Below are 27,500 nucleotides of genomic sequence, written 5' to 3' on the forward strand. Positions count from 1 at the left end.
GTGATATATCTATTGTGTTGACTGTCAACTTTGTTTGATGTATGAGCAGTTTGTGTGTGTGCGCGCGCACCCTCGCACACACACACACACACACACACACACACACACACGCACACACACACACGTATGCGCGTGTATTTAGCATGTTTATATGTGGTGGTTTGTGGCCTGACCAACAGGCAGTGCTACATGATGGAATGCATCAGAGTGTGACAGCATCTGAGAAAACTCTGCAGCGGTCGTTTAATTTACAGCGCACTCGCATGCACAGACGCTGTAACTTGACAGCATAGAGAATGGATCTTTTCACTAGTTGTTTTAGACATAAATTCATACGAATTCTTCTCAGAAATCATCAAAATGAAATATAATAATGGAGCAGCTGCTTTGGTCTTGGTCGTATCATTCCACGCCTGGTTTTCCTCCGCTCTCCGCTGCACTATAGCATGTTCTTTGTTAACCAGGAGAGAAGCTCCACAGTCAGCTGGAGGGAAGCTGCCTGAGTGTTTCTCATGCAATATAAACTGGGTTCTGTCCAGCCGAGCAGGTCTGGGAATTCCTTCACAGAGTTTGAGACAAAGGGGGAGCTACACTTAACTGGTTATTATCTGCCACTAATGGGAAACGTCACTTTGACACTGATTCTGTCGGATTATGTTCTCCGTACGAGGCACTGGCTTAGGAGCTATTATTTACAGTACACATATACTGTATGTGCATGCCCGCACACATGCACATGGTCACACACATGTACTGTATGCATGTGTGTGCACACGGGTAACAATAACCACTTGCGCTTAACCACTTGAACCTTGTTGTCCCCCATTATGGGGATGTCATTATAGGTGAATATACTATACAACTAAACCATTACCATTTTTCAAACTTTTCAAAAATACCACAGCTAGCCACAAAGTCATAACCCATCGCAATGCGATGCATTGTGAACTTGGAAGATCTGCTATTTTATTTCTTCGCTGTATAAGTGTATAGATCTTGAATCTAAATGTTGCACCCACACACCCGTATGAAAATAGCCATCATGTTTTTGTTTGCGTCACTGAGCATGTACATTTATCATCTTTCATTCGTTTTTTTTACCGTACACAAACACCTCTGATAGCTTTATGACCACAACACGGCCACTGGGGCTGTTCTCTGTTGGCCCCTCTCTTTGCAGCTGGGCGGGGGGGTTTCAACTGTAATTCATGCACGTTCACACACACAAAGATGGAGCCAGTCATCAATGACCCCCCGCCGCACAGCGGACAAAGGCACGTCTCCAGACTGCGGAGTCTCGGGGGCTCATTTCAAAGGCGGGGATCCTCCGGGGCTGGAGGGGGCCTGCTGGGCACCGCTGCCCACAGGAGAGGGCCCTAAGCTGGCCTGATGGATCAACACTGACTGCCCCCCACAGAGGTAGAAAACGTCCCCCCTCCCCCTCTAGCCCCTTGCGACAGGCCCTGGCGGCCTGGGCAGGGCTGGGTCAGGTGTGGGGCAGTGGCTTGGGGGCATATGGAGGAGGAGGGGTGGATGAGTGGAGGCGGTGTTGTATGCTATGTAGGGGCAGTAGGCATGCCAGAGGACACACAGTGCACATACACACTCATGCATGTGCCGTTATTCACGCTAGGTTGCTCTGTCAGTATCGGTCTTTATCTTGGTGTCGTCTCATTCCCGCTCCTTTTCCTTCTTTTGATCAAATCTTTATCCATTTTGTAAGTGTTTCTCTGGTATGTACCTCTCCCCAAGTCTCTCCAGGTCTATTGTCCTACTACATATAGGAATGTCATGCATTCTTCGCTCTGTCCCTGGGGGTGATAGAAAGAAAGAGAACGAGAGAGAGGGAGAGAGAGAGAGGGAGAGAGAGTTGTTTCTGATCCTCCTCTTCTTCTTCTCTACGACTGATGATAGATGTTTGATTGGTTTATAGCCCCTTGTCTCATTCACCACAGTGCTGTAGGTGGGATTGGAATAGATAGCGGCATTAGATTAACAGGCAGGAATGTAGCAGTGATTGCAGCTATTGGGATGTTGATTTCATAGAAGGGAAGTGAGATTAAGCCCCATGATAATTAATCCTGCAATTGAGGGAGCACTTTGCAATGGATAGTTCTAAAATTTATTCCACGGATTATGTCCCATAGATCATTATGTATATAACTACATTGTTGTAATATGTTGAGCATTGAAATTGAAATTGAAATAGATAACGCTGATCACTGGTATTGGGATGTGGATTCAACAGATTGACCTCTGAGCGCTAAATCATTAAACACTTAAACTTATGTCCTCCAGGGTTCTATACTAGGCCCTCTCCTTTTTTCCCTCGCCACCAAATCCCTTTTAGATGAACATTTCAGACACACCCTTATACAAGCACACATTGTGATCTTGTAGATCTGCTATTTCCAACGTATGTTTGCCCCAGAATAGGGACGCTAGGGTTCAGGTGGTATAAGTATAATGATATTTGATTCCCAATCAACATTTTCACCGTCATGTTCCATAATGACTTTATACTTTTAATCTTATTTTACACCTTTTACCTTTGACCCATGGAGTTTGACAACACGTTTACCAACACATTCTCACCCTGAGGCGTCACTTTGACCAGGCAGCAGTTTTTGACGAGTTGGGAGGGAACAGTTGACGCCTTGGGGTGAGAATGTGACGCCTCGGGTGTAGTGCAACTCCTGTAGACTCCACGTTAAAAACTCCATTTAAAAACACAGAAAACATTTACGAGGCAGGAGCACTGTCAGAAGCAGGCCTGAGCCCGGAGAGGCACACCCAGTCGAGGCGAGTGTCGGCACTGAGTGGTGCAAAGAAAGACTGCTTCTGCTGACTCAGAGGCGCTCAAGATGCGTACTGATAGGCTGAGAATAATATAGGATAGTTCCCACGATGTGAAAGCGCACACATGACATCAGCAACAGATACCCAAAGGTACCTTGACAAAGTGGCCAAGTATGGCGCCTTGGGATGAGAAGTTGTTCCAAAAAAACAAACATCAGTCGTTTCTCTTGTATTTTTCCAGAGCATCGTGCTTGAAAAATATTTTGCTCTGCATGTTTGGTGGCTAGTCAGCACTTGCCAGTGTTGGGCTTAAGTGATCTAATATTGCTGAAATCTGATTTGCTTCTATTTTATTGACGGCAAATTAACTTTGCAGCCAGCTGTGTTAGAGTGTTTTGGTAGTGCATATGAGCAGCTGTGTTTGGCGCTTTAATGACAGATCGGTTCAGAGTGGGTGATGAAGTAACCTCAATTCACCTCAGGTTCACAAGCTGTGGATCAACCGCATGCTCTTCTCATCACTGTATGACCACACACACACACACACACGCACGCACACACACGCACACACACACAGACATCAGTTTGAAGTGGTCTGTCAGTATGTATGATGACAGACTCTTCTCTAGTCTCTATAGGTCACAGTGATATCCTCAGGGTTTGGGTTATCGCCATGGTAACAGAATGGTGTGTGTGTGTGTGTGTGTGTGTGTGTGTGTGTGTGTGTGTGTGTGTGTGTGTGTGTGTGTGTGTGTGTGTGTGTACATGTGTACTAAATGCATACTGTCTATTAGGGCACACATGGCATCTGTCAGAATTTTAATAACTATTTGTTTGTTGTTTCTCGGTTTCCTTGGCTGCCAGTGTAAGGTTATTCTCCCCTGCTGCACATATTGTACAAGAGCTGTTAAGGACACAATCCTGTGTGCACACGTCTTATGCGTGCGTGCGTGCGTGCGTGCGTGCGTGCGTGCGTGCGTGCGTGCGTGTGTGCGTGTGTGTGCATGTGTGTGTTCATCGGCTCTCTGCCTGTGACTTGTGTACCCATAATGTAACTGGGTCTGTGTGTGCGTCCTTATTTGCATACATATGTGTGGCCATGCATGTGAGTGTGTGTGTGTGTGTGTGTGTGTGTGTGTGTGTGTGTGTGTGTGTGTGTGTGTGTGTGTGTGTGTGTGTGCGTGTGTGTGTGTGTGTGTGTGTGTGTGTGCACTCGTGCGCATGTTGACTGTGTGATTTGTGGCCCTTCAACATCTGTTTATGTCTGCTAGGGATTATCACCACACTGCAGTGTGGTTGTTGGCTACTAGAGTACTGCAGACTGTCGCACTTATGTCCGCCACTCACTGGCTACTCACTCTGCAATTACCAGTGGCTGAACTTTGACATGTCTATTGCCTGCATATACACTACAGTATATATATATACATTGCTGTCAGGTGGAAAGCCTAACAGGTCAAAGCTTAAACATCAAAGTGAAGAAATCTGGCAGTGAACTTAAAACAAATCCAAGCACAGTTCAAGTTAAAAAGCCTTTATTTATCCATGGCAAAGAATATTTTAAAAAATGGAAACACAGGTGATCTTTTATCTCCATATTCCTCTTTTTTAATACTTCCAACAAATGTTAATGTTGCAGATTCTTTTTTAATTGTTTTGAAAGTATTCACTGAATCACGTACAGTATAAGGACCAGGCCAGTTTGAAACCAATGAAAGGTTTTAGAGCTTGTCATTAAGAATTTCAAATTGGGTTTTATTGTTTAATGAAAATGAGTTGATTTGGACATACAAGGTTTCCACCCAACAGCGATGACAATACAATACAATACTGTGTGTGTGTGTGTGTGTGTGTGTGTGTGTGTGTGTGTGTGTGTGTGTGTGTGTGTGTGTGTGCGTGCGTGCGTGCGTGCGTGCGTGCAAGCGTGCGTGCGTGCGTGTGTGCGCGTGCATGCGTAGAGGCAGTTGCAAGGATGTGAGCTATGCGTTCTCTCAGATCCAGCGACAGGTAGCTAGATTGTTCCAGTCAGAAGCAGTGAGGTACCCGCCAGACAGAATAAGAAGCTCTCCCCACAGACACCCCTACACTATCAAATCCTGAGTGTTCATTTCACTCTGGAGAATTAAACAATGTGACCCAAATGGACCCATCTCACTGCATCTGAGGCTCACATTAACACTGAGGAATTTACGGTGCAGACGAATAAACAATACCTGTCACGGGGTGCTTTTGATCACCCACTTACCCCTCCTCTCTCTCTCTGTCTCTCTCTCTCTCTCTCTCTCTCTCTCTCTCTCCCTCTCTCTCTCTCTCTCTCTCTCTCTCTCCCGCCTACCTTCTCTGTCTCTCTCTTTCTCTCTTCCTCCTCACCATCTCTCCTGTACTCTCCTAGTCTGACAACATAGCTTCTATTTTTAGGAGGATGAGCTCACCTCCCCCTTTCTGCCCTTTTTTCCTCCTCCTCCCCACCTCCAGCAGTAGCCAGTCAGGTGGGCACTCCCATGGGGGAAGTCTTGCCCACTAACGGGCACTCCTGTGCTGGGCAGGAGCTGACGGGGGAGCGGGCCTCTCTGGAAGGAAGTACCACGTGGGGCTCTTAGCCACCACCGCCACAGCTTAACGGGAGAGGAGTGAATAATTTACAAACAGCATTTCAGCGGGATGTTAAATATTTAAGTGGCCTCTGATGTAACGTGGTGGTGTGTGTGTGTGTGTGTGTGTGTGTGTGTGTGTGTGTGTGTGTGTGTGTGTGTGTGTGTGTGTGTGTGTGTGTGTGTGTGTGCTGTGACACAGTGAGTTTGTGTGTGCGTGTGTGCAGGCATGCATTCACCGGTTGAGGGTGGCCATAAAAAGGGTGATGTCATAGGAGGAGAGCCAGCTGACATTTAGGGAAAGAGTCAAGAGAAAAAAAGCTGGCGATGCTTTGAACAGAGTCATTGACATTTCTAAAGTGATTAAAAGTTTGTTTGGGCAACGTCTGTGACGTGTGTGTGTGTGTGTGTGTGTGTGTGTGTGTGTGTGTGTGTGTGTGTGTGTGTGTGTGTGTGTATGAGAGAGAGAGAGAGAGAGAGAGAGAGAGAGAGAGAGAGAGAGACATAATTAATTTGTGAGGCATGTGTTAAAAAGCACAACCTATGTCCTGTTTCTCACGTTCTGATGAATTTCAACTCACTCAGTTCTCTTTCCATTCCACTCTGTTAGCAGCCAAGACAGCATCCGGCTCAGAGATTGTCAACGTGTGTGCGTGCGCGCGCGTGTGTGTGTGTGCATGTGTGTGTGTGTGTGTGTGTGTGTCAGGGTTAAACTGTTTCAGCAGTCATGTCTCTCAGCTACTCCAACATTGCCCCCCCTACACACACACACACACACACACACACACATGCACACACACACACACGCACGCACGTACGCACACAAACCAGCACGCATACCTCTTCACTCCACTCAACCAATGTTAAATGATTGCACCCAGATTATTAAACTCAACCGGCTTCTCTCAACTTTTGTGTGTAAGTGTGTGTGTGTGTGTGTGTGTGTGTGTGTGTGTGTGTGTGTGTGTGTGTGTGTGTGTGTGTGTGTGTGTGTGTGTGTGTGTGTGACGAGTTGTTGTGAGGTCCTCCTCTGTGAGGACCTTGTTTACTCAGTGGGGTCCTTTTCACACATTCGGTAGCCCGGCCAGACTGCCTGTTTGTTTTTCCCACATCACCTCCTCTCCTCTGCCTTTGTGGTGAACCCCCCCATATGTACCCCTTCTCTCTCTCTCTCTCTCTCTCTCGTCTTCCTACACTCTTTCTCCCTCCCCTCCCCGCTCCCCGTCTACCCGTCTACTTCTCAGGTTCGCTATTTGCCTGGCAGCCATGTTGTCCCTTAAATCAGGGGGTAACTAGGGGTCTGTTTTTGTATCTGCGTGTATGTGTGTGTGTCTGTGTCTCTGCAGTGTGTTATATTGCCATCAAAACAACTTGATTTAATATCGTCGTTGTCGGGTGGAAATCTTGTATCTCCAAGTTTCGAATTTGTACATTTCTTTGCAAAGTAAAGCTCTGCTTCATCATACAAGGCCGTCGCACAAATGTAGTGAAAACAGATCTACAAGCACACAATGCCTTGTGTGCTTGTAGATCTGCTGTTTTCACGAGTTTAAATCATTTTTAAAATGACAAATGCAAAACGAACGGTTTTGGACGTACAAGGTTTCCACCCGACAACGACGATATGTTAATCAAGAAACACACATTCCCCGGCAGAAAGCGCATTTCATACATACACAAATCTGTCAGCCACTGTTCATTTATCAATGTTTAACTGAGAGTTATGCTCCCCCTTACGGGGTCCATTTGGTTACATTCATACGACTCAGAGTTAAACTGACGGTGAGCATTTTGCTGTGTTGTAGAGGGTATCCCCTAATGTGTTGTGCTGTTTTTTCCAGGCGCCTGAATCGGAATAATCTGGCCGTCTTCCCTGAGCTGCTGTTCCTGGGAACGACCAAGCTCTACAGACTGTAAGTCCTGTGTTTTTCTTTTTTCACTCCTCTCACGTCGGCGCTCTGCGTTGTTCTTGTCCGCTCTGTTCATTCTGAGTGGCGTTTGGTTTGACTGGAGCACGCTGCTAATATCACCTGATACCCCTCACCGCATATTTTATTTTATGGCCAGTGGATTATCATATGAAATGTACAGTGGATTATCATATGAAATGTAGTACCCTCCACTGCTGGCTGGGACCAGGGGCACATGTTGTGAGGGAGAAGCCAAAATGTCACCTTTTCCCTGTGATGCATTAATGGAGCACTGCTCCGGTGAAGCAGAGAGAAGGAGAGATGGAAAGAGAGAGAGAGAGAGAGAGAGAGAGGGAGGGAGAGAGAGAGAGAGGGAGGGAGAGATTTTTTACAAGGCTCTCTTCATAGAAGCCAGTTCAGTAGCTAATGGAGATTAGCACTCCAACAGCTGCTGCCCACTGGGAGTGGTCTGTGTTGTGTTGGTTTGTGTGTGTGCAGTGTGTGTGCGTGCGTGTGTGTGTGTGTGTGTGTGTGTGTGTGTGTGTGTGTGTGTGTGTGTGTGTGTGTGTGTGTGTGTGTGTGTGTGTGTGTGTGTGTGTGTGTGAAAGTACAACGGTGTCTATACTCTGGATTTGTGTGTTTGTGTGCACGCAAATGTGCACACATGCAGGGGTACATCTGTTTGCTTGAGTGGGAGAGCAAAATGGAAAAGTAGAGGAGAGAAGCAAAATCAAAACACAGATTCTTCTCTCTTTTCTAGCCTTACAAACAATCTTGAAACACACCAACACACAAGTTCTTCTATAGCAGTGTTCTATAGCATTAAACAGACTTCAAAACAACCCATATTTGCTGTGCTGTTGTCTTGTAGCCTTGTGTTCCTTGCAGTGTAAACCATGGTGCGGGGTTTAAGTGCTGCAGGGCTGGGCTGCTACGCTGTTGCAACTGTGGGAACCAACTTCCCGTCATGGTCATTTGTGGCTGCAGGGAATAATTATGGTTGCATATATTTATATGCGCGGCCGCATATATTTATCTGAAACAATATTCAAAAATGCTCAGATGATTCACGGAGTGTGTGTGAAAGTTGTTTATGTTTTGCGGCTGCCATGGCGGTTGGCTGGACTTGACCCGTCATGTCTGAGGGTGTGTGTCTGTGTCTCTGTCTGTGTGCGCGTTTCTCAAGGCCGGGAGTTGGCATTTTGCTCAGCGTGTGGGCCGGGGTAAAAATATAACCGGCATATAGAGCGCTCTACTCAGCTGTCACAGACAAGCAGCCTGTGTGTGTGTGTGTGTGTGTGTGTGTGTGTGTGTGTGTGTGTGTGTGCGTGTGTGTGTGTGTGTGTGTGTGTGTGTGTGTGTGTGTGTGTGTGTGTGTGTGTACTGTGTAGGTATGCCAGTTGGTTTTGGCAGAGGGATTCTTGTTTGTTGCATATGTTCACATGCGCTGGCACCCATTCACAAAACGTACTGACACACTCCATATGTGCATTACACAGTAGTCTTTATTCAGGGGAAACACGGACATGATTTCTTCTATTGGCCGCGCACGTGTTTTGTTGCGGTCTTGTGTTTTTACAATGAATAATTACAAAATATTTTTTCAGCCACTGAAATGTGCGTCATAATGAAACATCGGATAACCCTCATTACATGACATTACAAACTGTCGACCAGCAAAGTCAGAACCAAGCTGGTGCCTTGCTGATTAGTAATAACTTATGTATTGAGGTGGTAAGTGTGTGTGTGCGTGTGCGACTTGCGTGCATGCATGCATGTCTGTGTGTGACCTTGCTTCGTTATAGAGGTTTAATGTTTCCATAACTTAGTCAGAGGGCTCAGGTGCAACAATGTGTTTCTGAGCAAAGTGAGTATGGATAACCCACCCTGTAAATAAGTGTGAGGGTTAAATGCACACTCCGTGTTTGGCGGTGTACGTGAGAAAGAGAAGGTTTTTATCACTGATAAGAACCACCCAGGTTGTAGGAATCCTCCCCTGTGGTTCCCTCGTCCTCCCTAATATCAACACCTGCAGCCTCCATCATTCCTCCATTCTTCAAACCTCCAGCCCTCTATCATGCCAGGGGTTCTCAAACCTTTTTAGGCCATGACCCTCAAAATAAACATATATGAACTGGGGACCCCCACCCTGACAAGCACTTGGAATTGTATGTATTACATTTAATGTGACTCGTTTCCACTGATAAAGATTATGAAAATAGCCGATCTACATGCTCACAACGCCTCGCAGTGTGAGGCGTTGTGAGCATGTAGATCGGCTATTTTCACAATTAATGTTCGCCTCTTGCTTACTTCATATTTGACGGTTGGTCAGTTTGGTATTAAAACGGTCTTGAAGTCCTTAAATTGTCACTTTAGAAATGTGCAGATACCCTGTATACAGTTATGTAGGTTTGTTTGACGTTGAGTGAGACATTTTTATTACATTAAGCTAATCATCTGGGGACCCCACAAAATAACTTGGGGTCCTGACCCCAAGTTTGAGATCCACTGCTCTATGCCTCCATCTCCACATTCCTCCACACTTTACACACACTCTGCACTCAACACACAAACGCACACGCACGTGCACACATGCACGCACACGTACACACACGCACACACTCACATTTGCACGCACGCACACACAAGCAAGCGTGCACACACGCACGTGCACACACATACACAAACACACAAACAGACACATATCTCTGGAGTCACCATATGGTAGGAATTACCCCAATCACTATCACATACAGTACACGCGAACACGCACAAAATATACTGCACTTGTATGTACAGTATGTGAGAGTTATGATTGGTCCTTCACCATGGCGCCTGTTGAGATCACTTTCTCCTTTGTTCTGGAAAAACCTGAGTGCTGCAGCCTCCATCCACCCCTCTGTCCATCTCTCGTAGATCTGTCCATCTCCTGTAGTCTATAGCAAGACCAAGAGCACAGCTGTGACTGTTTGTCCAGAGAGAGAGAGAGAGAGAGAGAGAGAGAGAGAGAGAGAGGTAGACAGAGAGAGAGAGAAGCTATTCACTTTGAACTGTGGATCAAACAAAGCCAGTTCATTAGTGGGACTCTGTAAAAAAGGATAGGGCAGTAAAACCTCACTGCATTGGCCAAGAACCAACACCCATACAAGTTGAGCCAATCACAGTCAGGTGTGCTGCAAACGCTTTCGTATGAATGCAAAATACATGCCAATACAATAAAGAATATAGCCTATATGCTTGTGTTTGCAAGACGTATGCACACACACACACACACACACACACACACACACACACACACACACACACACACACACACACACACACACACACACACACACACACACACACACACACACACACGCTGAAGCTTATTCCACTCTGTTGGTAGGTGTGACACTGATAAGCTGTGACTCATAGTCACTGGTGTGTAGATAACTCTCTCTCTGTCTGTCTGTCTGTCTGTCTGTCTGTCTGTCTCTCTCTCGCTCTCTCTCTCTCTCTCTCTCTCTCTCTCTCCCCTCCTCTCATCATCTCCTCTCCTCACCTCCTTCCATGTGTACACTCCTTCACCGGCCACTCTCGATCTCCTTGTCCAGTGGACAGCGGTCAGGAGGAGTGAGATGAAAGCAGTTTGGAGATGAAAGAGGAGTTGATGAAGGGATGGGCTGATGAGAGGATAAGAATGGGTCATTGCTTCCACAGGCAGAGGAGCACAGTTATTCCCCTTGGGTGCTAGTGTGTGAGGGCACATGCCTGGGACAGGCGTATTTGTGCATGTAGTGTGTGTGTGTGTGTGTGTGGGGGGGGCTGTTGAACCCCCCAGGTCACTATCTGCATAGTGAGTGATGTCTCGTCACATCAACATTATGGCTCTGCCCTAACAACATGCAGGAGGGGAGAGGGGAGGAAGTGTCATAATGACACTATACAGTCACTTGACTTGAGTGTCACTTAGTCCAGACTTAATGAGAAGGAGGAAGAATGCAGAGAAAGTTTAATTGGTGGGGCAAGGGTGGTGGTAATGGCTGTTTCAGACCACACTGTACAGTCATTAGCGTTGGGAGACCCAACGGCCGAGTGGTTAGGGCAAGTACCACATTGGCTCAAATGCCTGACACCCTGCCTCAGTTGCCTGCTGGCCAAAATAGTTTGCTGCATTTCACTCCCCTCGGGGGAGTGACATGCGGCAAAGGTCGTCCGGATCGGGAATCGAACCGGCGACGCCGCCAGGCATCCATGCCTTTGTGGCAATGCCTAAGTGGCATTTGCCCGGACCATTAGGCCAGTGGGCGCCCAGTAATTTTGTATTGTTGATGTTGTTCACAGCTTTGCCTACTCACCTGCTTTTAGACTTTTAATCAAGGATGCGAAAGATTTTTTGTACTAATCACGTTGTCCTAATGAAATCCATGCTCACAAACAATGTCTTCAAATTCAACATTAATTGTGTCCCTGTGTGTGTGTGTGTGTGTGTGTGTGTGTGTGCGTGTGAGTGCACGCGCGTGCATGCATGCATGCGTGCGTGTGTGTGTTATTCTCTCTAATCCTCTGCTAAATGCTGCTGTGATAAGGCTTTGCCATTTTACTGGACATCATTGTTGCTTAGCAGCCTTGAAGGTTTTGGCTTTGTCTTCAGTGAGAGAGCTTAACCGTGACACATACACACACACACACGCACGCACACGCACGCACCAGCTCCAAAACAACATGCCCAGAATGACATTCAGTGGAGCACTACAGACGTGGTTTGGAAAATGACAATATGGCCATTCCAAATGTGTTGACTGTTGGCTAACAGAGAGAGAGAGAGAGTGGACGGGAGAGCACAGTAAAGAGATGAGTGGAGAAAAGTAGAATAAAGGAAAGGAGGAGAGGGTCAAATGGAGAGAGAAATCGTCGCTGTCGGGTGGAAACCTCCTATGTCCAAAACGGTTTTCATTATTATTTAAAAAGATATATATATACAGGTTCAGGTTCAGGTTTATTAGTCAAATGCATATCCATACAGGTATAGACATACAATGAAATGCTTGTACATCTTCTATGATGAGTAGGGCAGTGATTCTCAAAGTAAATTCTATAGGGACTCTGTGGGTTCCTTTAGAGGGGTCTAAATTTACCCATACAAGTATGTAACTCTAACGGTATACAAATGGAACCAAATGGACCTCACAGGTCCATTTGGTTCCATTTGTATACAGTCAGAGTTAAGGGGAGACCTTGAAATGTGAAAGTTTGAGAAACACTGAAGTAGGGCATTCATTTACGAGAGAAAAAACGCGTGGAGATATGAGGTTTCTGTCCCGATGGCAACGAAATGAAATCTTCGCTATGTAAATAATGTGCTTTAATTAAGACGGACTGCATCGGGCCCTTTAGTTGCCACGGTGACGATGACCTTTAGGTGGCCGTAGAGGTCGAAGGTGAGGAATTTGCTGCTCTACAGATCTTAAGTGGGAGATGATTTATAGAGGTGAAAGGGGGGGATGTTAGCACACTTGTTAACACACAAAAAAAAACACATCAAGTCAAATCCTGTTGAATTGGGAAATCATATAAATATTAAATAACCATCCGTGTATATTTCTTATTAACAGCTTTTTCGGGACTTGGGGGAAATTGGCCACTGTGTTTCATGGTTCTGCTTCACCACATGTCTCTGCTCAACCCTGTGCTTTAAAATATATCTAATAATTATGTTGTCAATGGACAGATAAGTCTGTTTAATACATTATGCAATTTAGTCTTTAAATAAATCACCATGGCTCTCTGTTATCTGGTATTACTTTGGATAAATTGGGTTCAGGAAGTGGAAAAAACATAAAAATAAAACCTAGTTTCTGTTACCAGCGCCACAATTAAATAAAATGTCTTGATTTATATTCATGATATACTGGCTTTAAAGGATTTCTTTCTGTCTGTATCTAGGTTATATCCAGTGTTTTTCATTCCAAGCTATTTGGCTGCCATCTTTGTATACATAGGATATGCAAATATCTGCCATTACGTCTGTCTGAGGAAATGAAGTTAAGCCTCTATGTGCCCGAGGGGTCTAAACACACACATGCACGCACGCACACGCACACACACACACACACACACACACACACACACACACACACACACACACACACACACACACACACACACACACACACACACACACACACACATACTCACACTGTTTGAGCATTCAGAAATATTTCCTGCCTCCCCTGTGTCTCTGAATGCACTTGAACTGATTTAATAACTTTATATGGATGGAGTCAGACATATGCGCGTAGAACTTGTGTGAATGCATGCGCGTGCATGTGCACACACACACACACACACACACACACACACACACACACACACACACACGCACACGCACACACACACACACACACACACACACTTTGCAGAATACACAAAGCCATATTGTTCTAGAAAATGTTCTCATGAGGATTTTCGGATGGATTTTGTTGGCGGAATCGCAATTCTACTGAAGATAATACCCACCAAAACAGGAATATAATTTTGTGTGTGAGAGAGAGAGAGAGACACAGAGAACATGCCCTATGTGCGGAGGATGTTACCTTTAGTGTGAATGGCAGTGAGTGTGAATGAGTCACTTCCTAGCAGCACTCACATGAATCACATGAATGAAAATTTGAATTGCTCAAGGCCACTCATTCCTAAGGAGTGATTTGGCCGCACATATCGCAATACAATACTGTAATTCATTCAGCGATTCAGAGAGAGCCTGCCAGACTCACACTGGCATCAGTAAAAGGGTGAGAGAGCAGAAGGGAAAAAGTCTTGACTGAAACTGATTGTAAAGATATACAAAAAGAATAATGGCATGAATTTCACCAGTGACAGAGCTAACATGTTGCTAAACAAGGACTTTGAGGTGTGTTTGCGGCAGGGGTTCCCACACTTTTCTACTTGAGACCCAAAAGGGAAAATGTATGTCTCCCCAGGGTCCAAATGAGTGAAAATAGACGATCTACAAGTTTGCAAGGTTGTCTCTTTTTTTTGTCTAATTTATTTATGGAATTTCTTTGATTAACTATGAAAACCGTCACATCTTGTACGTACGCCCGTGAGTGAGTGAGTGAGTAACGTCTTAATGTCTATGCTGCTGACCTATATCATATATATATGCTGACCTGACCTACATCACATTGTGACATCACATTTCGTCCTTGTCCCTTGTATGCCCATTTTATGCCCATATATGGAGATCCCATATATGTCTATAGCTGGCTTATGACATCACATTGTTGTGACATTCCGTCCTTGTCCCTCGTATGCCCATATTTGGAGATCCCTGATGTCATCAATATTAAGCCCATAGCTTGGAATGACCATATATGGACATATTGTGTGAGTCTCATGTGGTCCATAACAAGACATCTATGATGTCAGACGTCAGTCATATCCATATTTGGGAAAATATTTTGTCCACATTCTACTGGTTTATTTATTTATGTGTGTGTGTGTGTGTGTGTGTGTGTGTGTGTGTGTGTGTGTGTGTGTGTGTGTGTGTGTGTGTGTGTGTGTGTGTGTGTGTGTGTGTGTGTGTGTGTGCATGTGTTGTGTGCCCTCGAGTGTAGGCTGGTGAATCAGTTATCGTCAAAAGGCAAGTGTTGGAGGTCAAAGGTGAAAGATCAGGGATCGTTAGTGTCAACCAATGAGAGAGGGGCGTAATAATAATGGACATCCCAGAAGCCGGAGGTTTTGTAAAGAGTCCAGGGGGGGTTCTGTCTGGAAAAGTGAGACAAGCGACAAGACCGGGGGATGAAAGGGCACATGAGGGGAACTTAAAGGGATGATTAGAGCTGTGTTTACCGTCTTAAATGGTGTTGAGATAAAGATACGAGAGAAGAAGGCATTCACCGAGGTGGAAATGATGAGGGTGTGCCAGTGCCGCTGTGAGCTAGCCACGGAAAAAAACAACAACAACAAGAAAAAACAAAGAGAGGGAAGTGGGGGGAAAGAGAAAGAAACGAGGAGCGATTGAGAAAGAAAAGAGAGGAGGAGGAGAGGTGGTAGAAAGCAGAGAGGTATGTCAGGACTTACTGTAGATGGCAGCTCGCCTGGAGCCTGGAGCCAGCATGTCTGTCAGAAAGAAGCGCTCAGGTGTGTGTGTGTGTGTGTGTGTGTGTGTGTGTGTGTGTGTGTGTGTGTGTGTGTGTGTGTGTGTGTGTGTGTGTAACCTGAGTTTGGATGGGGTGGAGAGTGTGGTGGTGGGATGGGGTGTGTGTACGTGTGTGTGTGTGTGTGTGTGTGTGTGTGTGTGTGTGTGTGTATGTGTGTGTGTGTGTGTGTGTGTGTGTGTGTGTGTGTGTGTGTGTGTGTGTGTGTGTGTGTGTGTGTGTGTGTGTGTGTGTCTGAGGGGGGTTACATACCTATCCAGTGCCAGGAAGAGCTTACCTGGAACCAGGTAGTTATGACAGCGGAGGTGAGTGTGTGTATATATCTAGTATAGGGGTGTGTGTGTGTGTGTGTGTGTGTGTGTGTGTGTGTGTGTGTGTGTGTGTGTGTGTGTGTGTGTGTGTGTGTGTTTGTGTGTGTGTGTGTGTGTGTGTGTGTGTGTGTGTGTGTGTGTGTGTGTGTGTGAGGTCCTCCCCATCTTCAAAGTGTTTCCTTGCCTTGTCTCAGGTGTGATTAAGGGTCACAGTGTGCGGTAATACCTCCCAACAAAAAAGAGAAAAAGCCTAAATCATCCTATATCCTTTCCACTTCCTCCCTCCCTCCCTCCCTCCCTCCCTCCATCACCTCCCTCTCCCCTGTTTTCATCTTCACCTCCCCACCTTTTCTCACCCTCTTTTGTCTCAACGCTTTAAAACGTAACCACTTAAACCTCAGCATCCGTATTCTGGGGAATACGTGTGCAGAAAATAGATCTACAAGCTTACGGTTGTAAGCTGGGAGATGGTCTGTTTTCTGCAAAGATGTTTAATGTAGAAGGAAAACGGAATAGACACTAGCATAGAGCCCTGAGGGAGACCGCTCAATAAGGTGGCCTGGTTATAAAGTTGAATGCAGAAAGGAATGTACAGCTTGATTCCACTCTCTCTCTCTCTCTCTCTCTCTCTCTCTCTCTTCTCTCTCTTCTCTCTCTCTCTCTCTCTCTCTCTCTCTCTCTCTCTCTCTCTCTCTCTCTCTCTCTCCACCATCAGTGCAGGTATAGATCCTGCATTGATGGATGAGTTGGGGTGGCTGGTGAATTATAGGAGGGATTATGGACTAATCAGTACCATTCATCATGCACTGGCCCCCTCCTACACACATGCATGCACGAGCACGCACGCACGCGCGCACAAACTCGCAATCCCAGTCGCTGCTACTCAGCAATATTGAGCCCTTCTCACCAGTGCCTGCGTGAATTCTTAGCAGAAGGTGGGGTTTGTTGGTGCTGTTGTGTGTGTGTGTGAGACGGAGAGAGAGAGAGAGAGAGAGAGAGAGAGAGAGAGAGAGAGAGAGAGAGAGAGAGAGAAATAGAGACATGTTGTGCAAGGCAGTGAAGAGGACTTGTGTTTTGAGGAATGAATTATTCCACTGACAAACCTCACTCTGGTCACCAAGTATCAGCACTCTGTCCAGTGCAGAAGTAATGTAGGACTGTGGAACCCAGCAGGGTGTTGATCTCACTGGGCTGACACAGTTCGCCTCATGTCAGTCAGTCAGCAGACTTGACATGGCTTGTCTCTTTTTCTCTGTCTCGTGTGTTTCCCTCCCTGCCCTGCTAATCCTCCATCTTGGCTACACGTCAAGCCACCTTGTCCAGTTGCACAATCCCCCCCCCCCCAACTGCGTCCCCCCTCTCTGGCTCCATTAGTGCCACTCCACTGGCATAGCCCACATTCTCCAGAGGGGCCGTCATTGCTGCCCACTCCATTGGCACCCATCTCACTCTCTGTCCCCCACAAAAGCAATCCCCCCTCTGTCTCTTGTCTCTCATTTGCTCTCTCGGGCCTTTCTCTCCTGAACACCTCTCCTCCAGGCACGTGCACACGTAGACATCAAAGGGGGCTTGATCCCCTGCCATTATATCTGTCTGTAAAAAGTGCCCTCTCCAGACCATGAATGCAGCTTTTACTATAGTGAAAGAAATGCAAATGCCCTCTTTCCATGCCATACCTGAAGGCAGCATTTAAGAGAATTGCCTCATCCAAACTCTCATGAACTTGAATGCAGCATCTTATGTTGAAATAATTGCCATCTCCGTGTAGAAATCCACACCGTTACATCCAGTATTCATTGATTATACTTAGTTTAATGTGGTTTCAACTCAAGCACCGAAAATAGCCAACCTCCAAGCTCACAACTCACAGACTTTCGATATTTCCACCAAAAGGCCCTTTTAGAAATGTCAGCCCCTGCCTCTCTAACATCCCCTGCACGTCCCTGCTCTCCTCCATTACCCCAACTCCTCCCTTCTTTGTTCTGTCTCTCAATCTGCCTCTCTCTCTCTCTCTCTCTCTCTCTCCCCTCTTCTCTCGTCTGTCTTTTATCTTTCCAGCACCTTCCTTGTCCCCTATAAGAAGTCTCCTCTCTCCCTCAGTCCCCTTTCTTTATTGCCATCCCCTGGTCTCTGTTTCCCGTGTCCTCGGTCCCCCTCCACACAGTGGGTTTTGGAGAGGCTTACGCAAGGTCCTTATCCATGGAACTGTTGCAGGCGGAAACCATGGGAGGAAGCGGGTAGGGATGGGCCGATACGCCATATTATCGTTTATCGTGATAAAGATAATCGTATCGTGGAGATTTAATTTATCGTGATATCGTCCTCCGTCATGCACTGGGATCAATTCAACTTTTATTTGCCGAGCTGCATATCCAGTAACATTTAAACCCTCTATAATTGGTAAAAGGTACTTATAATATACGTACTTGATAGTCTTTTTTTCACTCTCTATCAAATGTCTTTGCCAAAAAATAGCCGATCTACAAGCTCACGACGCGTCGCAAAATGCGACGCGTTGTGAGCTGTTTTTTGGCAAATGTTCCGCCCCATGATAATGGATTTTGATTATCGTGATAATATCGCCAATCGCGATTTCTTTTGTCACAATAATCGTGATATGAAATGTTCATATCGTCCCATCCCTAGAGCATACAGATGTAACCAAATGGCCCGGTAAGGGTCCATTTGGTTACATTTACTCTCTGTACTCTCTGAGTTACAAATGGATTAATGAACACTGAGGATTGTACTGTGTCTACTAAAATATGTATCTCAAATTCCATCATTTCCCTCCTGCCTCCCAAAACCAGGCCCACGTGAGATCTTACTTTGATATTCAAGTGATTAAAAACACACTTTTTGATAGTGTAATGTTTACGAAAAAACCACCACAGACATTTGTAGGTCTACTTTTCTTACTTTTTTTCCTAACAAAAAGAAGAGGAGTTTTGTTCTGGCCAAGCAGTGAGTGAATGAGAGAGAAAGAGAGAGATGTATGGAGTCAGAGAGAGGGAGAAATGGGTAGAATAAAAGAGGAGGGAGGATATTGTTGTAGGGAGAGGGAGAGATGTGACAGTGCAGCTCAGTAGCTGCAGGCTGGTGATGGATCAGCACCGTCTAATCACAGGTTATAGCACCCGACGAGTGTGAGTGTGTGTATGTGTGTGTGTGTGTGTGTGTGTGTGTGTGTGTGTGTGTGTGTGTGTGTGTGTGTGTGTGCGCGCGTGCGTGCGTGCGTGCGTGCGTGCACGTGAGTGAGTGCACGTGAGTGAGTGTGTGAGTGTGTGTCAGCCTCTAATGACAGGTTCTAACCCTTATGTGTCATTATCCAATTACAGTCCTCTCTCATCTCTGGGGTAACACCAAGGCCCCCCCTAATTGGACGGTTGCTCCCAAGAACTCTGACCCCTCAGCAAGTGTCAAGCGAAGGAACACAACGCGCACGCAGACATGCAATCATGCATGCACACACAGGCGCGCGTGCACACACACGCGTGCACACACACACACACACACACACACACACACACACACACACACACACACACACACACACACACACACTGGGAGGACTGTGAATGAAGGATAACCCTCATGGACTCTTCCATGTCTCTTACAGGACACGGTTGGTTGTATTGTGCGATGAGGGTGAAGTACGGTACATAAACTACTCATAGTTATCACACATCACATCAGACTGTCTGTCAGCCGTGGGCTCCTCATAACAGTCCTGGGATCCTGTTCTCTACTGTCTCAACATGGGCACAAATGGACCGAATCGAAGGAGAGCTTTTGTGTTTTGCATTCTTTTTTTTTTCTGAACCTGTCCCTGTGTTTCTCTATCTGTCTGTCTGACTCCCTACCGGTGGTGGAAAAAGTACAAAAAGTTTGAGGCTATAAAATTGGGCTAAAGTTGTTTATGTATGTTTTTTATAATATTATAATTTATATCTGCAAAGTAACAATTAACTAAAGTTTTCAAATAAATGTAGTAGAGTAAAAGTACAATATTTGGATCCGAGATGTAGTGGAGTAGAAGTAAAAGTATTGGAGATTGAGAATACTCAAGTAAATTACAAATACCTCTAAATTGTACTTAAGTACAGTACTTAAGCAAATGTACTTAGTTACTTTACATCTCTGCTCCCTACCGCCCCCCCTCTCTCTCTGTCTCTCCACTTTCACACACCCAAAAGAAAAGAAGCTTTTTCTTCCCACTGGTCCTCTTAAATATTTCACACGCTAGACGGCCTTGCACTCTCTCCCTCCCTGTTTATGTCTGCATGGGAGTGTGTGCGTGCGTGAAGTGTGTGGGTGGGTGGGTGTGTGTTTGTGCACGTGCACGTGCACTCACAAGTGTGTATTTTGCCTCGGTCAAAAAGTTTATTAGGTTCAACGGTGCTGTAATACATATCACAATTATTCACCAGAAATTAAATTACCCTCTGCTGGCCAATAGAGACCAGCAGAAAAGAGGGATAATAACATAAGAGTGGAAGGGTCGGGAGGGAAGAGATGACGCAGGAACAGCCATTCAGAGCTGGGGGGGGGGGGGGGGGGGGGGGTCAGTAACCTGCAGGTTTCTTCCTGTTCCTGGGTCAGGGGTCAAATATCAAAGGTCAGAGTCGTCTGTGTCCTGACAGCTGATTGGTGGCTCTATTTATGAGTTCTTGAAGGAGGAATTTTAACAATTTGCTTTGTCAACACATTGGGTTTTTTACAGGATGATGTTATCCATTATTCATTGATCTCCTGCAATGCTGTTTGGTTTAGTTTGATTATTTCATTATGGAAAGCATGTAGTGTTTGTTTTGCGTCTGACAGGCATTCCATCTGTCCCTCGTAATATCTCTGACAGTGAAAGTTAAAAGCCCTTGTTTTTCTTGACTTAATTTGGGGACTGTCTTGCATTTTATGCTTTAATCATTGAATCCAGTTAAGTCCAATCCTGTTAGTCCAGAAAAAGTGAATAACATCAGTAAAGCAGTTGCACGCTTTTGTCTCTTTGACCTGCAATGAACTTTCTCCCTTATCACCATCTCCCACCTCTCTGTACTATCTCCACCAGACTATGATGTCACTATTAGGATATCTGCTCTGTGGGTGTGAGTATTAGAAGAGCTGATTGACGATGTTTGTCTGTTGATGCAGACAGATAGAGAGAGAGAGAGAGAGAGAGAGAGAGAGAGAGAGAGAGAGAGAGAGAGAGAGAGAGAGAAACAGACATGCAGAGAGACAGAGGGCGAGGCAGAGCTGTTACAGATAGTCAGAGGTCAGCAGTGAAAGTTAAGGCTTGATTATACTTCGTTATGCTAAGTATAACTCCGGCTTTGGGCAACAGCCCAACTCAACACCTGGACACCTAACAACCCTAGACACACATGACAAACACACATGCTCACGCATGCGCGCGCACTCACGCACGTGTGCGCGCGCGCACACACACACACACACACACACACAGACTTAGAACGAGAGCGAGGGAAAGAGTAACTCAAGGCCATGATGTCAGCCCGTTTTACAGCTCTCATAATTATAGTTAGCTCGCTGGGTGGGTGACTGTCAGTAAGTGTGTGTGTGTGTGTGTGTGTGTGTGTGTGTGTGTGTGTGTGTGTGTGTGTGTGTGTGTGTGTGTGTGTGTGTGTGTGTGTGTGTGTGTGTGTGTGTGCGTGCGCGCGCACACCCATACAGTAACACTGTCTTTGGTGTTGCCTTAGCGACCTGCTAGGTAACACATTGTTTGTGAGAGCGTTGTGATCAGACAGTCTGTTGTAGGATCCATGTAGTTTGGAACCCTTACGAGGTGTTAAATGAATCCTGGGGATGTATTTAACTGTGGGAGGGCAGAACCCCTTGGAAGAACAGAAGAACAGTGTCTTTGTTTGGAGATCTTATCAAATGTATCCTTCACTAGTAAACATACATGGTGTGGGAAAACTATCCAAAGCTAGCCACGGCACACACACAAACAATTTGAGGATATGACACAATAAAGTCCAGGACTTTTTCCATTGTGGTCCTCTTACACATAAGTACATCTCATAACATGACAGTCATGTACAATGTACATTAATGTGATCAATTATGAATTCATTGTAGTGTACAAATGAACCCGTAAAGGTCAATTTGTTGCCTTTCCCCCCCATAGGCCTGTAACACTAGTTGTTACTGTATAGCAGTGGTTCTCAACCTTTTCTGGATCAGGGCTCTCTTGAACATCTTGAAAGCAGGCCCACCCATCTCAAGTGGATTGGATCAATGGAACTAATAAGCTATACTGAAGTTCTTCTTTATTGGTATCCCTTTTTGATATTAATGTTATACGTACCAGTAAGACTCCCTAAAGGGGTGAGATCGCGCCGAAACAACAGAGTCTGACACAATATGTCCATATATGGGCATTTCCAGATATCGGCTTAATATTGAGGACATCAGGGATCTCCATATATGGGCATAAAAGGTCGGAATTTATTTGCAAGTGTGACTTGCGTCTGTCTGAGTAACTGACTGACACACATGAGCTGCAGGTTTTCATAGTAAATGCGACCTACGGTCGCAATTATCATTAATGATAATTATTAGCATTGCTGATCATTTGGGGACCTGCATATCCCATGGCCCACCATTGGGCCCCTACCCACAGGTTGAGAATCTGATTGATTGGCCTGTCATGAAAAGAATACATATTTGTCCGTCCAAAGTTATTGAACATCATAGTTTTAGATATCACATACACATTAAAAAGCATCGGTTCTTAATGTACTGTACACATGATCAGACCAGATCACTGCTGTCCATGGTTTGTGTGTGTGTGTGTGTGTGTGTGTGTGTGTGTGTGTGTGTGTGTGTGTGTGTGTGTGTGTGTGTGTGTGTGTGTGTGTGTGTGTGTGTGTGTGTGTGTGTGTGTGCGTGCGCTTGCAAGCATGTGTTCATGCGTGTTTTGGTTTGTCCGTGAGTGCTTGGGGAGGGTTGGGGAGCAGTAATGGGAATTCCTTTGGTCTGCAGCGTTGCCTGGAGTGGAGGGAAGAGGTGAAGACATGAGGAGAGGGAAAGTGAGTGAGGAGGGATAAGTTATCAGAGGAGGACAGGAAAGGGTTATTAACCACAAGACATTACCGCCTGACAACCTGCTTGTTCAGACAAAACCCAGAGGTAATAATACCTGTGTGTGTGTGTGTGTGTGTGTGTGTGTGTGTGTGTGTGTGTGTGTGTTAGTATGTGTGCAGCATGTGAGAAACATGCGGGTCCCATACAGACTCATGCAGGTTTGAAGCTACAGTGTTGCAGGCAGTGAATTCATGCCTCATTTACTGTAAGCCAAGTTGAAGCTATTTCATTATTCCCATTAATGGTGTGTGTGTGTGTGTGTGTGTGTGTGTGTGTGTGTGTGTGTGTGTGTGTGTGTGTGTGTGTGTGTGTGTGTGTGTGCGCAAGTGTGCGTGCGTGTGGGTGCTCAAGTTCACAGAATTAATTTGTGAGGCTGTGTGAGTATGGATTGTGTTACACAGAGGGAGGCATATACCTTGAATGTGCATTTCATTGCTATGCTGTCGGGTGGAAACCTTGTATGTATGTCCAAAAACATTCCCTTTTTATTTATTTATTTGAAGAACATTTTAAAATGGTGAAAATAGACAATCTTCAGGCTTGTGAGCTTGTAGATAAGCTATTTTCACTACTTTTGAGTGACACTCTTGTACAACGAAGTGGAGCATTAATCGATGAAAAAACATAGAAAGTTGAAATATGGAGAAATTAGGTTTCTGCACGACAGCGACGATTTGTGAAATTATAGCGTGCTCAACACCTCCCTCGCTTCATTTCCCCCAATCAGCTGTCTCAGGAGATAAAAACCATTGGCTAAGCCCGGCTGACTTTTACGGCACTCTTTGAGTGGCCTAGATCACTCTCTCACTCTCTGACTCTCCTCGTTTTCACCTTTCCACATATCTCCCTGTTAACCTCTTAACCACTTGAACCCTGATATGTTGTTGAGCATATCAGGGCCCTCAGGGCTCTATACTAGTATCCTTACTGTTTTCACTCGACATTAGATAGCTTTGTTAAAAATAGCTCATTGTGAGCTTGTTAATCTGCTATTTTCTGTGAAGGTTTACCGTACTTCATTGACCGGGGTCCACCAGAGTTTCATACTCTCGAAGATGTCTGTCAATTTTCACTGAACAATCACCCATTATGACATGCTAGGGTTCATATCGTCACTGTCGGGCAGAAACCTCGTATCTCCAAGTTTCAAATTTGTACATTTCGTAAAGTAAAGCCCTGCTTCATCATACAAGGCCATCGCACAAAAGCAGTGAAAACAGCTGATCTACAAGCACACAACGCCTCGCGGTGCGAGGTGTTGTGTGCTTGTAGATCAGCTGTTTTCACTAGTTTAAATCATTTTAAAAATGATAAATACAAAACAAAGGGTTTCGGACATACAAGGTTTCCACCCGACAACGACGATATGGTTTTAATCATCTTTCACCAGCACACGATTCCTCATCATCTCTGTCTGTGCAGAGAGCTTTCAAACTTTTTCTTTCTTCTTCTTCTCCTACTCTGCCTCTTCTTCCTCTGCTGTAGCGTACACCGCCTCCATTACTCCCTCTGTGTCCCTCACTATGAGCTGATGGAGCAGAAGCACTGAGAAACCGAGACAGAGAGAGAGAGAGAGAGAGAGAGAGAAAGAGGTGATTTGTGTTTCGGACGACAGTGATGACTGTTGCTAGTCAAGCAGAATGGATGCATCTAATTGAACGGGGGTGTTGGGGGTGGGCATAGTGTGTGTGTGTGTGTGTGTATGTGTGTGTGTGTGTGTGTGTGTGTGTGTGTGTGTGTGCACCTGCGTACATGTGCGTGCAAGCGTGTAACAGTTCCATGAATGGCATTTGTTGCCATGGCAGCAATTAAATGCCCCGGGAGGTTTAAGGTCGAGGTTAATTAGCATGCAAAGATGAAAGAGAAGCAGACAAGAGGGGCTGGACGTTTGGTTGCCGTTTGTCCTCCACCAATATTTGTGTCTGGTGTGTGTGTTTGTCTTTGTGTGTGTGTGTGTGTGTGCGGTATACACACTCTACAGTGTATATACTATATTGTTGCTGCCGGACAGAAACCTTTTTGCCTTCATACTGTATGTGTTTTCATGAAATTAATGCCCTGCTACAGTGTCACACAAAAGTAGCAACAAGATCTACAAGCTGAAAACGCAATGTGACGTGTTTTTAGCTTGCAGATCTGCAATGTTTTTGCTACATTCGAATTTGAATAGTTTCCATCAGACAGCAACGATGTGTGTGTGTGTGTGTGTGTGTGTGTGTGTGTGTGTGTGTGTGTGTGTGTGTGTGTGTGTGTGTGTGTGTGTGTGTGTGTGTGTGTGTATATATACTGTATATTATGTGTTGGTGAGAGTTGCAGCCCCAGCCTGAAGACTCAAAAAGTCTAGTATCTCCCTCATTCCACAGGGATATTTGGAGTAATGGTTAAGATATTGGACTTCAACGCAGGAGGCCTGGGTTCAATGCCCATGTGGGGAGGTTTGCATCACCTCTGTTATATATATATATATATATATATATATACATACATGTATATCTACTAACATCCTTCAAGTGTACTTGTACAGTGAGCTGTTCAGATAGCGAGGCTGGAAACATACTCTCTCTCTCTCTCTTTCTACTCCTCTACCTCTCTCTATTTCTCTATCTCTCTCTCTATCTCTCACTCTCTCAGAAGAACTTTAACATCTCAATAGTCATTGCAGAGGCTGTCAGCACCGTTATTCACAGCTCAAGGTTACAAATCCCACTGCCACTGTGTGTGTGTGTGTGTGTGTGTGTGTGTGTGTGTGTGTGTGTGTGTGTGTGTGTGTGTGTGTGTGTGTGTGTGTGTGTGTGTGTGCGCGCGACTGTGTGTATGTACAGTGATTGATATGCATTAATGATGTGAGGCGGACACCCATTAGAAAATCTGGGAAATGTAAGCACTGCCCCTGAGCTGTGACTATTAGGCTGAAAGTTTCCGGTGTTGGCAACACACAAGGGAATGCAGTGGCAGATGTTAGAGGAAAGTGTGTGTGTGTGTCTACATTAGATATGTGTGTGTGGACTAACAGTAGCAGGTGGTAAGTTTATTTCACCCCTCTGGCCCAAAGCAGCGGTGACAGGAGATTTGGGAGCAATCTAAATCTCAGCTGTTCTCTCTCATCGTTATCCCTGTGTGTATAAGTGTGTGTGTGTGTGTGTGTGTGTGGCAGGTGGTGGGTGGGAGGGGGCTTGTCCATTTGCACAGTTAGGTGAAGTAATCAAATTGATCAATGCTAAGCTGGCAGCCAATAACGCTGTACCTATATATCTGAATGTCTTTGCAGAGTTGTGCTTTAGTACAGCGTGCCGCTAGGCTGTTCTTTACATTTTATTTATCATTGTTTTTCAGTTTTAGAAAATAAAACGAGTCTACTAACTACACTCAACTGGAAATGGTGGCGCTAGAGAGATGCCATGCGGTCACCACTGTCAGTATTGTGTGATATATGGTGCCATTTTGGCCTGAGGGTTGCGCTAGAGGAAGGGTTATGGGATCACTCAAATCATTTGAGTTCTTCCATCATGACTGAATGTACTATAGTCATATTATTTCATGCCAATCATTCCCTTTCATGTCTAGATCATTTTTGCCAAATGGTGGCATTAGAGGATCCATTCTGCCATCAAAATCAGTAGTGTTTCTCAAACATTTCAAGGACTCCTCTTAACTCTGACAGCATACAAATGGTACAAATTCATTTGGTTCCATTTGTATGCTGTTAGAGTTACAGACTTGTATGGGTCAATTTAGACCACCATAAAGGAAACCACAGAGTAACTGGAATCCACTTTGAGAAACACTGCAGTAGAGTAACCTCTGGCTTTCATGAAGGTGTACAACAAATTCCATAGTCTCATGATCTCTGCCTACCGATACATCGGGGGACATCTAAATTCAATATAGGGGCTAAAAATGGGTGGGAACAATTCAGAGATAATAAAAAATAAATAACTGCATTGCCGAACCAATTCAAAGTCTTTAACGGCGGTTCTGGTGTAAACAATTCGTTTCCAAACAAGAAAGGCATCTGTTTGTCCGTTGCCGTTTTCGTCACGGTTTTAGCCACTCTACTGAATTGAGCTGTCATCACTCAGGCGTAATGGTAGGCAGAGATCTCTGATCGTCTGGCTAATGGCTATGCCAGACTACAGATTCCATGACAATAATTGAGCCAGCGGTTTTTGATATGTGTTGTTTCAATTTGTTTGGGACCAGAGTGCTACACCAACGGACACCGTCGCCAAGCCCTGCCACTAGCTGGGCTAAAAATACAGCAGTACAGCAATGCAGCAGTCTGACCTTGAATCTCATTAAAACTAGTACTATAACTACTACCAATTAGCTCATGGAAACAGAGCAGCAGCAGCCAGTCAGTCGGTACATGGATTTTTGTCGCTGTCGACTGGAAATGTCCAAAACCATTCCTTTATATATATATATATATATATATATTTAAAAAATTGACGATCTGCATACTCACAACTTGCCTCGATGCGACGCGTTGCGAGCTTGTAGTTCTGCAATATTCACTACTTGTGTGCGACACTCTTGTACGACGAAATAGCATTAATTTACGGGGAAAAGCACATTAACATTGAAATAGGGAGATACAAGGTTTCTGCCCAACAGCATTTGGAGTCTATGCCTCTC

The 27,500-nt window shown here is 45.3% G+C and overlaps 1 protein-coding gene across 1 annotated transcript in view; it reads left to right on the forward strand.

Moving 5' to 3' along the window:
- slit2 (slit homolog 2) overlaps nucleotides 1–27,500 on the forward strand; it is a gene marked incomplete at both ends in the record, with an annotated part of 115,424 nt that overhangs the window by 4,170 nt on the left and 83,754 nt on the right. Inside the window, 1 exon segment of the mRNA XM_080722612.1 lies at nucleotides 7,232–7,303. Within this exon segment, the coding sequence (XP_080578738.1) occupies nucleotides 7,232–7,303 (72 nt within the window).

This window comes from Nannobrachium achirus (genome assembly GCF_963921795.1).
Source record: "Nannobrachium achirus genome assembly, chromosome: 3".
Lineage (NCBI taxonomy): Eukaryota > Metazoa > Chordata > Actinopteri > Myctophiformes > Myctophidae > Nannobrachium > Nannobrachium achirus.